This window comes from Salvia splendens, chromosome 8 (assembly GCF_004379255.2).
Source record: "Salvia splendens isolate huo1 chromosome 8, SspV2, whole genome shotgun sequence".
NCBI lineage: Eukaryota > Viridiplantae > Streptophyta > Magnoliopsida > Lamiales > Lamiaceae > Salvia > Salvia splendens.
Window position 1 is genome coordinate 6,765,243 of NC_056039.1, and position 16,328 is coordinate 6,781,570.

The 16,328-nt window shown below is 38.1% G+C and overlaps 2 protein-coding genes and 1 pseudogene across 2 annotated transcripts; 2 read left to right on the top strand and 1 right to left on the bottom strand.

Moving 5' to 3' along the window:
- Window positions 1–553: 553 nt before the first annotated feature.
- Window positions 554–3,668, bottom strand: LOC121745667 (annotated as a pseudogene).
- Window positions 3,669–5,089: 1,421 nt separating this feature from the next.
- LOC121743770 (gamma-tubulin complex component 4 homolog) lies at window positions 5,090–12,689 on the top strand. Its single transcript, XM_042137137.1, has 17 exons — window positions 5,090–5,400; window positions 5,864–6,155; window positions 6,818–6,954; window positions 7,481–7,579; window positions 7,661–7,772; window positions 8,050–8,310; window positions 8,532–8,612; window positions 8,688–8,771; window positions 9,090–9,176; window positions 9,586–9,641; window positions 9,707–9,895; window positions 10,070–10,295; window positions 11,158–11,246; window positions 11,650–11,803; window positions 11,927–12,049; window positions 12,141–12,252; window positions 12,337–12,689. Exons 1-16 carry the CDS (start codon window positions 5,231–5,233, stop codon window positions 12,204–12,206), a joined length of 2,226 nt encoding a protein of 741 aa, XP_041993071.1. The 5' UTR covers window positions 5,090–5,230; the 3' UTR covers window positions 12,207–12,252; window positions 12,337–12,689.
- A 714-nt stretch (window positions 12,690–13,403) lies between these two features.
- LOC121744372 (blue-light photoreceptor PHR2-like) lies at window positions 13,404–16,323 on the top strand. Its single transcript, XM_042137892.1, has 4 exons — window positions 13,404–14,464; window positions 15,426–15,649; window positions 15,771–15,872; window positions 15,967–16,323. Exons 1-4 carry the CDS (start codon window positions 13,505–13,507, stop codon window positions 16,043–16,045), a joined length of 1,365 nt encoding a protein of 454 aa, XP_041993826.1. The 5' UTR covers window positions 13,404–13,504; the 3' UTR covers window positions 16,046–16,323.
- The last annotated feature ends 5 nt before the right edge of the window (window positions 16,324–16,328 follow it).

A 16,328-nucleotide genomic window follows, 5' to 3' on the forward strand; every position in this document is an offset into this window, starting at 1 on the left:
TAACATGAGTTCTCAAAATTTGATCATTATGACGAATCATAGCAACATCATTTCTCTCTACTACGAAAGTTTAGACTAGTTTTGTATGGCAAGAAAAACAACCAAGCATCATTAACTTACACAATTTTAACATGAGTTCTCAAAATTTGATCATTATGATGAATCATAGCATCATTTCTCTCTACTACGAAAGTTTTAGACTAATTTTGTATGGCAAGAAAAACGACCAAGCATCATTAACTTACACAATTTTAACATGAGTTCTCAAAATTTGATCATTATGACGAATCATAGCATCATTTCTCTCTACTACGAAAGTTTTAGACTAATTTTGTATGGCAAGAAAAACAACCAAGTATCATCAACTTGCACAATTTTAACACGAGTTCTCAAAATTTGACTTTGAGGCTGGGAATGAAGCGTTACCTAACCACACTAAATACTGATAGTATTTACTAGAAAACGAACTAATTATGCAACAATCTGCTAATTTCAAATACAGAATAGAGTAGCAAAAACTACCAATTTCTCTAGTCGCCAAAAAAAACTATCACTAGAAGTTGAAGTTCACCTGCACAAGATAACGCATCCTAATTTGCTCCACATTGTATACTATATATTCATTATACAGCAAATTGCCCTGCAATGCAAAAACCAAAGGTAATTCAGATTGTAAGGTCATAAGGAAGAAGACATGGCTAAATATGATCCGTATAAATGTGTATATGGTATAGGTGGATCTTGGCCTTGGGGCTTGATTGCTCCTTTGGTTTTCCCATAGGAACGATAACACCATCTTCAAGTGTCCGTGCCTCTGAAATATCTGGGGCAGTCGAACCAACTCCTTTTGTGCTATGAAAATTTGATCAAAGATTCAAAATAAGAGAGAATGTGATTAGCTGGTAGCTTATTCCTGGTTTTGTTATTGTTTGATTGTATTCTGGTCTAGGTACTGGTGCAGTTTGGCACAAGACTGCTTGTTTGCAAAATATATAAGCTACCATAACACGGATGCAGCGGTAAGTCAAGGCACTATCTATCTACATAACATGCGAACATACCTAAGTTTTCCAGGTGGCAAGTGGTCTGAATTATAGTTAGCCGTTTGCAGCTCAGCCATGTCGCCTAATGCAACCTGGAAGTAATACGTGCCACAATAAGCAGACACATTTTAATTCCTATATTCATAAATAATGTGTTGCTGAGAGGTATAAACGAGGAGATCATAAGCAGTGTTCTACCTGCATCGAAAAAATAAAGAAAAAGCATCAATGCAGAGACACAAGCATAGTAAGGTAAATCACCTCGCACAGAAGCAGCACGCCAGTAGAAGCAGCTTTACTTGAACAGCAGTAATTAGCGCTTTTTGAGAACATGTCTGCAAAGTAGACGCCTTTTCCAAACATGTAACCAGTGGACGGCACTTCTGGTGGAGCAATGTGCAAACCTGGCATGTTTTTTTCAGGTGAGATATCTAAATACATGTTGCATGAGTATCCCCACCCTGGAAATTAATGGTAACGAAAATAAATGACCTTGGGACAAAATCCCCATCTAGTTTGTGAGACGTGATCCATGCCACAGAAGCATTCTGTTTTTTGTCGATGTAAACTGCCAATCATAATATGGAAGTGTTGGTCATTATTGAATAACAAATAATTTGAAGACAGTAAATATTCCACCGAAAAATGCAAGGCTTGCCTTTTCAAATTGTTTGGATTCGCCCTCTCTTGACACCTTAAATATTTGAATGATATTGACATCATAGCTTGAATGTGTCTTTGCATGAGTGTTCTTTGTGTATCTCTCAATCTGATACATAAAAATAATTCATGATTTGGTTCAACAAAGGGTGAGCTTGGCAATCTGGATTCTGGAAAGATTGCATGTCAATGTCAATAAGTTTTTAAGAACTATTAAAACTGAAAACCAACACCCAAAACAAAAGAGGCCAAGTTACCATGGAATGCTCCTCTGAGTGAACTTCAAGGGGGATGAGTTCACAATGGAGCCGCTTATACTGAGAATACAGAGGATCCTAAAAGCCAAAAGCTAGCAAATGATCAAAACATTTAAAACATAATGCAGGATATGTACACTGCATGAAACAGGTTTAGTTCATGAACCTCTCAATAAAAATTAATAGAACGACATATACTATTAGTGTGAGGTAGAAAAACCAAAAGCCAGTAAATTCTGAATCAGATAATCACACAATTAAATAAACAAACAAGTGATTTATGATCAGCCAGGGAAATAAAATAATATAACAGAAAATCAGATATGTTCTAGGCACTAATAACAACATTACAGTCTCATTCTCAAGTGCAATGATGAGAAGTGGAGATTGACATATACTGTTAATGTGAGGTAAAAGAGAAGCCAATTCAAGTAAATTACAGGGAAACTAGAATAACAGATATACATGATATACCTCCATATCAGTACCATCCTCAATTAACTTCATTGCAACCTCAATTTCACCAAGTGCTTCAACCTATTTTATCAGAAGAAAAAACAGTTTTCTTAAATTGCAACTCAAATTTGAGAGTCTAAAGTCCGTTCTACTTTCACTAACATAGTACACTACTACATCGTATTTCCAGGCTCACCAGGCCATATAGTTAGTAAACTGAATCTCAAAACTTATGAGGGATATTATACAAGAAAAAGAATCACCATTTGTAATTTCATCTTTAGCTTTTGAGGGGTATCAATGATGAACAGACCTGTCATCATATTAATATATAGCCAGAATGTAATTTAGAATCAAATATCAGAAAGTCTCAATGAAAGAAGGAATAAATACATAAGAAAATTTCCAGATTATTAAAATCAAGTCAGTCAGCAAAGCCTTGAGTAACAAAAGAATTATGTGAAATGAAGAAGTGGGTTTCTTGAACAGTCAAAGAAACTTACTAGTTTTTTTGAAACCATGGGGAATTACAGTATAGAATTCCCTGCAAGTTATAAAATAATGTGAAATCGAAGCTTGCTCCAAATCAAGCCTTCCAACAAACATGCAGTTACAAAATTGCATCCATCACGCAACTCTCATACAAATCATAAATTCAATTCCATAATAGACATCAGATATATTACCCGCTCAATTGCTCAAGTGTCTTCCTATCAGCCTGACCAATCACATCACACTCCCCTTGTATTTAATCCGATTTCACCGAAGGCGGGTTCGGAACACCTGTGGTCAAACCAAAAAAAATATGTGGAAAAAATGATTTAAAGTTATTCCTACTATATAAATTTAAATTAATTACAATAGCATTTATGTAAGTTTCTAGAAAACTCCCCTTGTATATATGTATAGGCATTAATCTACAAGCCCGGTCGAGCTCGAGGTCAGATTCCGCCGAAGGCGGGTTTGGAATATCTGTGGTCAAATAAAAAAAATGTGTGAAAAAAAAGATCTAAAGTTATTACTATTATATAAATTTAAATTTAAATTAATTACAATGGCATTTATATAAATTTTTAGAAAACTCCCCTTTATATATGTGTAGATATTTAAAATATTAAATATAATAGAATACAAATTTTGCACATTAAGATTAGAGTTTTAAGAGTTGGAGCTTTCTCATTATTAATGTTAGCCCCGCCGCTCCACCGCCCTGCTTCACCACAGCCGGCCAGATTGTGGTGTGCTCCGACATTTCAAAATTTGATTTGGTTCAACTTTCTTCATTCCCAATATTAAATATTATATAAATTATAAATTATTTTAAATATTAACAACACGTAAATTTATTTTTAAATATAATTCTTAAAAATTTATAAATTATTAAATAAATTAATATATAAATTTAGTTATTTAATTAAAAAGAATTTATTTTTCAAAATACATATCATACAAAATCCAATAAATTAAAAGTTGAAATTAGAAATCTATAATTTAAGACATGATAATAAAGTATAACATTGAACTATATTCAATGAAAAAAATATCAATTTTAACATTATCTATTATCATACATACATAAATACATAAATAAATCTTTAAAGCCCTAAATAAAGTCCAAATAAGGACTACATAAATTAGTAAATGCCAAACCCCTAAGTGGCGCCCTATCTCTCCATCCTCTTCTTCTCTCGCCTGCTACCATCCGGTTACATAGTAGTAGTACTGATCGTGTCTTCCCTCTCTGCCACGACACCCCTCCATGGAAGCCTTGGGGTCCAGACAGAGCCGCGCCTCCTCCCGCTACGCCTCCGGTCCCTCCCCGCCGGTCTTCGCCGGCCGCGTCAGGAAGTGGAGGAAGCAGTGGGTCACCTCTCCCGCCGCCACCATTTCCAAATCCGGCAAGTGCAACGACGCGCCGCCCCTCCGCCTCTGCCACTGGACCCCCTCTCCGCCGCCGCCGATGACCTGCCCAAGCGCCGCCAATTCCGCTACGCTTCGACTGCGTACTTCATGCCTCCTGCAGACCTCGGCCAGCCGCCCGCCACCGACTACCGCTCTCTCTTATTCTCTCTCAACTCGGAGCTGCCACGACCACGCCCGCCTCGCCGCTCCACCGCTTCTTCCGCCGTGTCCCGTTGCTCCACCGCCGTGCCTCACAGTTCACTCGCCAGCTTTACGCCGCCTGCTTCACGCCGCCGGATCCACCCAACAAACTCAGCCTGCTGCCCTAGTCATCCATCGGTGGAGGCTTGGAGCTGTCGCCGACAGCAATCAAAAAAAATAAAAAAATCAGATATTAGTCTAGTAAAATACAGATTCAATTAATGACGTGGGTATATATAACTATTTAATCTTATTTGAGAAGCCACTATTGCTCAATAGGAGCTGCCTCGATTATATATAACTGTTTAATCTTATTTGAGAAGCCACTATTACTTAATAGCAGCGGCCTTTTTTATGTCCAATGGTTGTCATTTCTCAAAATGACCAAAAGGGTAAACAAAATAGCTTCACATTTTATCTCCAAAAAAGTAAAAATGTCCTTTCATCAAACTGACACTTTAGATTAGTATAGATAGATTTTTTACGTGGATATTATTAAAAATAACTAAAAAAAGATAAATAAAACGGGAGAAAAATAATTTAAACGCAAAATGAAGGAACAAATTGGGAGATCCCGCCGACCTTACTTAAAACTCTCGTCTCACTGAACTAGCCGAAGACAATCCCAAACACAGTGGCCGGATAATTGCGCCGCCGCTGAATGCTCCGGCCAATTAGGCTAAAAACCTCTCACTGAATTAATCCGTAACAATGCTTCATGAATTGCTATTGGCACTCTTAGGTTACACTGGGGATCTCATAATCGACGAGAGAGAGAGGCGGGAATCACTCTGCATTAACTTATCCCCCACGGCGCCTCTCGCCGACGAGCCCACCTTCAAGCTCGCTCCCGATCTTTCGTTCATTGAACCCAGCGATAGGTATTTACTCTCTTTTTTTTGCCATGTTCATTATTTTGCTCTACTTTTTCGCCACTTCAGTTGAATTAAGTAAGCTTCCCCTTTCTCCTTCAATTTGCATTGACAAGTGGAAGATATTTTTGGGTGTATTGGTGTGGCATTGCTGGATTATGATGATTGTTTGGAAACATATCAAGATGGTGATAACACTTGGATTTTAGTACTGCTATCTGTTGTTTTATCTTAATGATTTGGGCATGGGATAATTTGTTTTTCGTAGTAGCTTATGTATTTTTGGATCTACGTTGGTTTGATTGTGTGAGGGAATTCATTGAGGAAAGTCATGCTAAGGTTCTCTTGCTCGACACACTGTATTTAGTTGAATTCTTCACATTGCGTGTCATATGGTGTGTATATGCATATTTGCTGAATGTGGATGGATCATGTTCATGTTGTTGACGTGGTATTTGATTCTGGGTGGCAGACAGGTAATTGAGAGGGTAATTACCCTAGGTTTCTACTACAGGGAGCTAGAACGCTTTGCGGCTAACTGTCGAAATTTGAGTTGGATCAGATCTTCAAATGAGTCTCCTTTGTCAAAAGCAACAGAGAGTTTAAAAGAGAAGAAGTTGAAGCCTAGTGTATATAGGAGGGCATTAGCTAATGGAATCGTTGAGGTGTTGTCCATTTATAGGTCTGCTGTTTTACAAATTGAGCAGAAATTATTGTCAGATTCGCTGCCCATCTTGGCAACTGTGACGCAAGGACTGAATAAGGTAAGGGTTTGGTTTTAACTATAATTATCTACTTTAGGTTTAGCTCTTGTTTGTTAACAGCATGTGCATTGTCTGCATTTTGCATTTCTAACCTAAACTGGATAAAACAATATCATCCCATTGATGTGTGTGTGTGTGTGTGTGTATTTATATATATTTCCTTTTCAGAGATAATCGATGTAAGTCGAAAAAATGAGTCCATCAGTTGATTTCATTTTTATTGATTTTTTTATTAATCTTTGTTTGGTATTGAAATACAAAGAGCAAAACAGTGAAGAAAAAACCCCTCCAAAATTCCATTTAGATTTGATTGAAACACTATGTTTGACTTGTATCTGTTGGATATTTGAGTTTTGACAGTTCATATGACCTTCCTTTTGAAACAATAGGTTGTAATCGTAGAGATAGTTCATCCAGATTGTTCTGGTAGTATTATTGTCTGCTTTCCTATTTCTTTGTCTGCACTTGTGGTAAACTAGCAGGACCATCCACTCATGCATATTGCAAGCATAGTTTTTGTAATTGCATTCTATGGTTGGCATTCTTTTGCTTTCCTGAATCATATGTATGAGCACTTACTCTAAACAAAGTTCTAATATTCTTTTCTGACATGTATGTATTGCCTAAATCTAGTTCTAACTAACTTGTAATACATTTTTTAGTTTTTTGTTTTGCTACCACCTCTTTACGAGCTCATTTTGGAGATTGAGCATGATAATATTAGTGGAGGGAGACTTCTGAACCTCTTACATAAACGATGCCATTGTGGGGTTCCTGAGCTGCAAACATGCATTCAGCGGTATGGATTATTTGTCCAGTTCTCATATGCATTTATTTTTTAATACTATGTTATGTGGTTCCAAGTCACATATCCGGTAAAGGAGCTCTGTAACATTTGGGGAGTATGCCATATAGTAAAATATTTATTACACCAAAAACCAAAGGGTTCCTTGAACCATATAATCATAACTCCGGAAGTCCGTGGTATTGTTTCAAAATAGATTGCTGTATGTCTAACAAGGGTGGGATCAGTAATTTAGTTTAAGATTCATCTGTAGAAAATATCTCAATTCTCTCGCAATGAAGAATTAGCTCGTAATAGTTTAGTTGGATAAGGAGTGAATTCTATTCAAAACCTATAATAGATTAGAATGGGTTATCATGGTTCTCTTAAGTTTGGATATTGGATATACGTATCAAAACCCTGAAAACATGGTTTGTACTAGTTAAATTTTATCTTTATTTGGATTATGAACGCTTAAAGTTGAGATCCTTTGCATGCATTGCATAATATCAATTTTATGAAACAACTTACTTTCAAGCAGGCTTCTATGGCATGGGCATCAGGTAATGTACAATCAACTTATATCATGGATGGTTTATGGAATCCTTCATGACCAGTATGGAGAATTTTTCATTAGTAGGTATGGGCTTTTGTGTATTTCCTATTCACTTGTCACAATAGCTTTATCAATCTATGTTAAGATAATTTTATCTTGTCCCAGGCAAGAGGATGTGGATTCTGAACACAACTTGCCAGCAGATACAATTGAGAAATTGGCTCGCTTGTCAACTAATGATGTAACTGATTGGCATATAGGCTTCCATATATCTCTGGTACATGTATCTTGGTTCTGGTCTCAGTTATGCTAGCTCCTGGGTTTTGTATATCAATTGTGTAAACATTAAAGAAGATAATGGAAGTGTATGCATTACTTATGTTGTTCGAATGAGATGGTTTCTCCTTGTTCAGTAACAAATTTTTGTACATGACCCCTCCCCTTCCGAAAAAGGAATAAAAGATGAGTAAATAACCATGTAAACAACACCCAGGGGTGGAAGTTAAAGATAGAGAAAAAATATTGACCCTTATATTTTTGAATTTTCCTTTCAGGACATGCTTCCTGAGTACATCCCGATGCACATTGCTGAATCTATATTGTTTGCTGGAAAAGCTATCAGAGTTCTACAAAATCCTAGTCCCATTGTCCAATCCCAGGGCCAGCACATACAAAAAGGACCACAAAGGATTCAAGGATCGATAGGAAGGCTTCATCTACTGAAGGATTCCTCTCTCCAAACTATATTGGCCGGAGTAGAGTTAGTTCCACAATCTGAGGCTGACAAAATCGAGGCCATGCTTCAAAATTTGAAGGTCTAATTCCTTTTGCACATTATATCCTAAATGGTTTGTTACATTTGTTAGTGGGACTTGGTAAATATTGTTAGCATTTCATACTTTTCTACTTCATACTTTCTACTATTTCCATGTCCCAGGTATTTGTACTCGTGCCATTATGAATTATGTATATTGCATAGTTATCAAACACTTCTCTATTTTCTTCCAACACTTGTTATTTGGTCTGTAATGTGAAGGAGTCATCTGAGTTCCATAAGAGATCATTTGAGACTGCAGTCGACTCAATTAAAGCAATTGCAGCAAATCATCTTTGGCAGGTGTTGATTGCGCAAACTCTGTGTTTTTTTTATTTGGAAATCAAATTAAATTTGTTGTTTTGGTTGTATCTGCAGCTTGTTGTTGTGCGTGCTGACCTTAATGGCCACTTGAAAGCTCTCAAAGATTATTTCCTTTTAGCAAAAGGGGATTTTTTCCAGGTATAGAATGTTTTTTTTTCTCCTGTTGCAAGCTTTTTTCTCGGGAATATAAGCCAATCTTGCTTCATTTATATCTGTCAAACATCTTCCGACATTCTTTTCTTGAGCTGATCTTTTTGTGAAGTTGCAAGAACTCCTAAAACGTTAGCATTCTAAAGATATTAGCAGCAATTGCGGTGAGGAATTTTGTTTTTTGTTAAGACATGAGACATCCTTCCATAATTGGGACTTCAAGCACATATTCCTATTTAAGCTGTAGCAGAAGATTGCTCTCTTCAACTTTTGTAATAGTATATTGAATGGTGATATTCTTATTAGAGTTTTCTTGAGGAGAGTCGGGTGCTGATGCGCTTACCACCTCGTCAATCAACTGCTGGAGCTGATCTCATGGTTCCTTTTCAACTGGTAGGTGCTTGCTCTATAGCGAAAATCGTCATAAGTTTATCAAACATCGATAGGTATTGATATTATTGCTCAATTTATCCTATTCATGGCACTTTTTACTTCTTGTTCTGCGCCTCTAGGAACCTGAGATGCACCAGATTCCCATTCAGCCATCTGCAACTCAAGGTTGTTTGCCTGCATGAATTTTAAAGAAATGTCAAGATAGATAATTGTAATAGGTCATTAGTTCTTGTTTGCATATAAAGTAAGACTCATAGCATCATCCCACTGTGTGCCTGCATTTGTTAGTGTCTAGAGCCAGAGCCACTCAGTTTAGCCAAGCCAAACTTTGCCCCCCCCCCCCCCCCCCGAATTTCAAGCTGTTTATCTTTTTAAAACTGTACTGAACTTGGAAGGTCACCTGGTGTAGGCTGCATTAAAGACTATTGCGGAAGAGGACAAATATTTCTCCAGAGTGTCTTTACGGTATAATGCTTAAACTAATTTGTGACTCTTTAAAAATAGTCCTTAATTCCTTCGGTGACTTTCAGAGTGCCAGGAATCACATTGAAATCCTCTCATATTGAGTTGCCAAAAGCAAAACCATATTTTGATGGAGACTCAGGTATCCCGTCAGATGCTTCTGCAGAGATGTCAATTGATGGCTGGGATGGCATTGCCCTCGAATACTCAGTTGACTGGCCTTTACAGTTGTTCTTCACTCAGGAAGTGCTTTCTAAGTAAGCTTTATCAGCTTAAAGAATGCTCCTTTATTTCCATACTGAGCTGAAGTAGATAAAATAATTACTTGATCATATGTTGGAAGTGCTATCTTTGTAGTTGATTTTGTAGCACTAGCATCCTTATAGATGAATGAGAAACTTCATCTGTGTAAACCACATGGTTTTGAACAGGTATCTTAGGATCTTTCAGTACTTGCTCCGTCTAAAGCGAACTCAGATGGAATTGGAGAAGTCGTGGGCTTCTGCAATGCATCAAGATCATTGTGATTTTTCCAAACATCATGCTGGAGGTAAAACCAATTCAATATCCCAACAGAAGCGGCAACGCTTTAGACCAATGTGGCGTGTCAGAGAACATATGGCCTTCCTGATCAGAAATCTTCAGTTTTATATACAGGTGATATACCAGAAGATATATGCCAAGTATTTGCTTGTTGTCGTTCATTTGAGCTTTGCTGAAATCAGAACTAATACATTATGCATAGGACTATAGGAGAATAAATAATACTACCTCCGTCCCACGTTACTTGAGTTGTCTATTTTGGGCACATGATTTTGAAAAGTGGTGTTTAATGGTTAAGTGGAGAGAGAATGAAGTAGGAGAGAAGAGAGTGTAACTAGGAGAGAAAGAGTATAACTAGTATTTAAAAAAGTGGTGTTGTCTTTTGCCATATAAGGAAATGACTCAAGTAACGTCAGACATCCCAAAATGGAATACGACTCAACGGAGGGAGTATCAGGCAAACTGAACTCTAGTGCATACTTGGCATTAGTGAATCTGTTGGCTCTCGGTAAATAAGTTCGTCCAAAGAGTTATGTGTGAATAAATATGTGAAGTAGTCTTGTGAAGAATGTGACCGAAAAAAGATGTTATTGTGTTGGATCTAGCCTTTCAACTATTATTAATTTCGTCGTGAGTTAGTGAAATATTTAATGCAAGGGCTATATTGTAAATTTGTATTTGGATTGGTGTAATGATTTTCTGAGTATTATATATATATAGGACTGGATGTTTTTGGATTGCTAAATTTCATTTCTAAGGGATGTTTTTGTGGAATATTATCATGATCCCAAAAATTACATCCTCTAAATAAGTTTTATGTCTGGAGTTGAAAACTCTTTAATGTAGATTATGTTGCGTGCTCCCTTCACCATTTGATGGTATAAAAGTAATAAGCTACTTTTGCAGCTACAATATCTTCACATCTTATTTTCGAAATTTTGTCATAGATGTACTAATTAAACTGCTGTGTTGCTAGGTGGATGTAATAGAGTCTCAGTGGAACGTCCTGCAAGCTCATATCCAAAATTCTCGTGATTTTACAGAACTGGTGGGCTTCCACCAAGAGTAAGTGCAGTCATTGAATAATTTTCGGTCTTTCTCTTTGTGTAGGCTATTTCAATTCTGGATATTAGACATGGACACCCTTCTAAGGTTAATGGGCTTGAAATATGACTCTGGTGTTCGCATATGTTAGAGGTGGCTGGTCATGGAATGTTGGATCTTTTGTTTGTGTGGGTTAGTTGCAAAAATATGCAATTACAGTTGAAGTTTTGATTTGTAATTTCATCTTCAAATTTCTTAAATATGACACGAGGAAAAAGTTGTGCCATCAAACTGTCACCCAAAACTTATAACTGCCCCTCCAATGACTTGTTGAGCTCATGCATCTCAACATGTGTATCATTTTGCAAGTAAACTTTTATTTGGAGTACGCAAGATTCTTCATGACCAAACTTATGTCTTGTAGGTATTTATCTGCACTAATTTCACAGTCTTTCTTGGACATTGGTTCTGTGTCTCGTATTCTGGATGGCATAATGAAACTGTGCGTCCAGTTTTGCTGGAAGATTGAAAACCAAGAGAATAAAGAAACCCCCGCCAAACTGGAACACATAGCTGAGGTACTAAAGGCAACATATGACTTGCTAGTCTATTCTATTGGACAGTGTATATATATATATATATATTGAAATATATTTTTCTTCTTCTTTTTTAATGGTCATTCTTCTGTTTGATTAATACAGGAATTTAGTAAGAAGTCAAATTCATTGTACACTATACTCCGCAGTAGCAGGATTGCTGGGAGTCAGCGAGCCCCATTTCTTAGGCGCTTTCTTTTGCGACTCAACTTCAATTCCTTCTTTGAGGTAAAATTTGGGAAGAATGGTGGGCTTTAAGTTCTTAAATCCGCCAAGTTTAAGACAACATATCATAATATGTGTTTGTTTGCATTGGCAGACTACTGCTAGAGGGGTACTGAACGTTGTAAGACCTCGTCCATCACTTACATCAGGAATGATTTAGGCTCCTTCATCACTTGCAACCAAATCCTTTTACATGCAAAACTAAGGTTTGTATGATACTTGTGGTGTACTTTGTACAGTAAAAATCATAGCAACAATATGATGGAGTAATGGATAAGCTTCTCCCTCAGGAACCGTTGGGAATTAGTTTGATTGCTTTAAGGTGATCCGTGATTGATGAATCTTCCATAATCTCGTGACTAAGGCTACTGGCCTGATCTGGTTCTTGTCGTTCAGATCCCATATTTCTTCATTCAAGCTTTGGTTTGCAAATTGAAGTCCGGTTAGTGTGTGAATTAATGTAGTACTACTATGTACTAGTATAGTATGTTAGTATAGCTGTGTTTTGATATGCTTGTACATAGGTGATATCTCCTTCACCTTGTAGAACCAGATACTGAGTCCAACCGATTCCATGTTTGATTGTGAATTCGTACTATCTGAATGTATTGCATCTAACGAATTTAGACATTGGTTTTAGTTATATTATCTAGGAGTAATTGGATCGTATCATATAGATCATCACACCATATATCATTTAAGATTACATCTTGCTAATATGTCTTGTGTAGTTGGGATTAGGGGAGCGGTGAACATTGAATTCTAAGCATCTAAATTAAGCATAAGCATATTGTCATATACATTAGCCATGACCATGAAGATGAGAGTCAATTTCGTTACAGAAAAAATCTAGACTTTCGAAGTTGATTCAAACCAACTTATCCTTAAGCATGTGTTAATATTTCTATTCATATTCCATCCACCAACCGCATATAGAGAGCGTCAAGCCCCACCAACCAAAATATAGAGTAGTTGAGGATTACATAATCGCAATAGTGTTTGGTGCATGTTTTATTTGAAGTAACAAATTCGATTTTGTCTTTTTTTAACCGAGTATTAGATGAATACAAAAATTACCAATAATATAAATTATGTGTCATGTTTTATATGCTAATCTTGTAAATTTTATTCACGTTTCTCGTCTTATTTATTCATGATTTATGCTTTATTCTTTCGTGATAAAAAAATGTAAATTTTTGTGAAATTTATCAAATCATACAATTAATTATTAAGATGAATAAATATGGTACAGTATACAGAAATAAAAAGAAAAGTATTGACAAGGAGCAATTTTTTTTTATTTTGTCATTAAACGCCCCTATTTTTGTTTTTAAAAAAAATAAACCCCCAAATCCAATCCCTCCAACAAACTCACCACAGAGCGCAAACAACAGAGCGTTCAGCTTACCCCATCATCTTCTTCTTCATCATCATCTCAAATTTCCCCAATCCTTGAAAATGGATTCAACAATCACCACCGACAGCAGGTCTGAATCAACGGAAGAATGCCAATCAGAGCAAACCCAGAACCAGAATCTCCTCCCTCTCGCCTCCGCAGCCTCTATCTCCCTCTCTCTCTCCACTCTCCTCCCCTCCCATTTCCTCCCTCCCAAGCAAATCGCCGCCGCCCCCTCCAAAGCCCGAATCCCCTCCCAAATCTCCTCCCTCTCCACCCTCTCCCTCTCCTCCTCCCCCTCCCCCGCTAAACCCCTCTTCAAATCCACCGTTTCCGCCATCCCTCTACACAACACCCTCACTCTCAACCCCCTCCGCCCCTCCAACCCCTCCGGCGCCGCCGCCCTCCGCCGCGCCGCCGTCGTCTGGTTCCGCAACGACCTCCGCATCCACGACAATGAGTGCCTCACTGCCGCCAACAACGATTCAGTCTCAGTCCTGCCTGTCTACTGCTTCGACCCTAGGGATTACGGCAAATCCTCCTCCGGATTCGATAAAACCGGGCCGCACCGCGCCACTTTCCTGACGGAATCCGTGGCTGACCTGCGGAGGAATCTGCAGGCGCGTGGGTCGGATCTCGTGGTGAGAATTGGGCGGCCGGAGAGTGTGTTGCTGGAGGTGGCGAAGGCGGTGGGGGCGGATGCAGTGTATGTGCATAGAGAGGTTTCTCATGATGAGGTTCGGGCGGAGGAGAAGGTGGAGGAGGTGATGAAGGATGAGGGGGTGGAGGTGAAGTACTTCTGGGGAAGCACATTGTACCACTTGGATGATCTGCCGTTTAAGCTGGAGGAAATGCCGACGAATTATGGGGGTTTTAAGGAGAAGGTGAAGGGTTTGGATGTGAGGAATACCATTGAGGCGTTAGATCGGTTGAAGGGGCTGCCGAAGAGAGGGGACGTGGAGCTTGGGGAGATTCCCACATTGATGGATTTGGGACTTAATCCCAATGCTGCAATGGGGCAGGTGCGATGTGTATTCTTGCTGATTGATTGTTTGGTTGAGAATTTGGGGTTTAGGGGTGTTGCTGATATGGAATGATCTGTCTTGTGGATGAGTTATTGCTGATTCTTGATTATGGTGTTTGCTTTGTGGTTGACTGTTTTTATGTGCTTTTGTCGGGGTTTGTGTTGTTTAAGGCTTTTTGTTCTTAGGCATTATGTGGTTAACGGGATCAGCTTGTTTTGGTTGGGTTTAGATGTTTGAGAAATTGGATTTAGGAATGCTAATACCTTTGTGATAATGCTTTGCAATTTGGATATTGGATTTTGATTGTCTTAACAGTTGTTGATCAGGACACCTTTTACTCCTTGTGTAGTTAAGGGTCCTATAGGGTAAATAGGAACTATATGACACAGTTTATGTTCATGCATAGTTTTATACTTTTATATTTGGTCATTCTCAAATTTTGACATGCTACTTGTTACTTGAGATTATCTTGACACGCTAACATGTACTTAGTTCTTGATTTTTAGTGAACTGAGAATAAAGATGGAAATAAGTTCTAAATATTGATCTTATTGTATTGGAGAATAACTGTAAGGTTTGTATGAATATTAAACTACACTTGAAGACTTGATGTACTCATGTACCTATACATCAAAAATTTATCTTCCCACAACAGTGAGTCCATTCATTCTATTCAGAAATGGAAAACTGGTTGCACTTCTTCACATTTGGTTCTATATGGAGAACACTGATTGAGTAATTAGTGTTAGCTAATTATTATTTTGTTTCATGAATATGTTTGCCCAACCTTGGAGTTAAGAATTTGAAGAAACAGAACTGCGTTAAATCTACTATGATATGTACACCTGATGTTAACTAGTTGATATGCTAGTTGATAGTAATAGCTATAGTGGGAGTTAGATAATCCTTTCTTTTTTTTCTGGGTTATGAGTAAAGTCATTTGCATTGTCTCTTGTAGAACGGAAAAACGGCTGCTAATGCTTCTCTTTCGGGTGGGGAGACTGAGGCCTTGCAGAGGCTCAAATCTTTTGCTGCTGAATGCCATGCAAAGCCTAAGAATAAGGATGGGGCCAATGATAGCATATACGGTGCAAACTTCTCGTGCAAAATATCACCCTGGCTAGCCATGGGTTGCCTCTCTCCTCGCTCCATGTTTGAGGAGCTCAAGAAATCTGCTTCAAGGTCTTCCGGAAGAATCTCAATCTCTCTCTTTTCTTTTGCTAATGTGTTCTTTTCCTTGTACGTATTTGTTCCTAATATCGTTGCCAGTCTTCTATACTAATGCAAACCTCATGTTTGACAGTGTGATCTCTGCTGCTACTAACAAGCCAAATGGTGGAGCAGGCGCAGGTGATACCGGAATGAACTGGTTAATGTACGAGCTTCTGTGGAGGGACTTTTTCAGGTTAGTTCTTGTGGTTTTTGTACTTCTCTCAACCTATGTAACAGAGATACAAATGCATCCGTTGTTCTGAAACTAAATTATCTTCTTGTATCAGATTCGTCACCAGGAAATACAGTTCCGCAAAGCAGCCAAGCTATTCACCAGCAATGGCTTGTACAGGTATGGCTGCATGAGCAGGAATTCGTCGAAAAGATGAATTGGCCAAGATTCTAAGAGAGGGGGAATGATCCCTTTTGTATCTGTATCATTTCTCTTTTATCTGTTAGTTCCAACTGCTGGAATGGGTGTCATAAAAACAAATGTCCAAGGAGCGTGTACTGGTTCGCTCGAAAAACGAGCAACGAGGGTGATTGTAAGTACTACGGTAGAGTTGGTTGCTTGATTGTTTCTAGGTTTTATGTTGTCACACCCTTCCAATATTCAACGAACTTGATTGATCATCACCACTTAAGATAT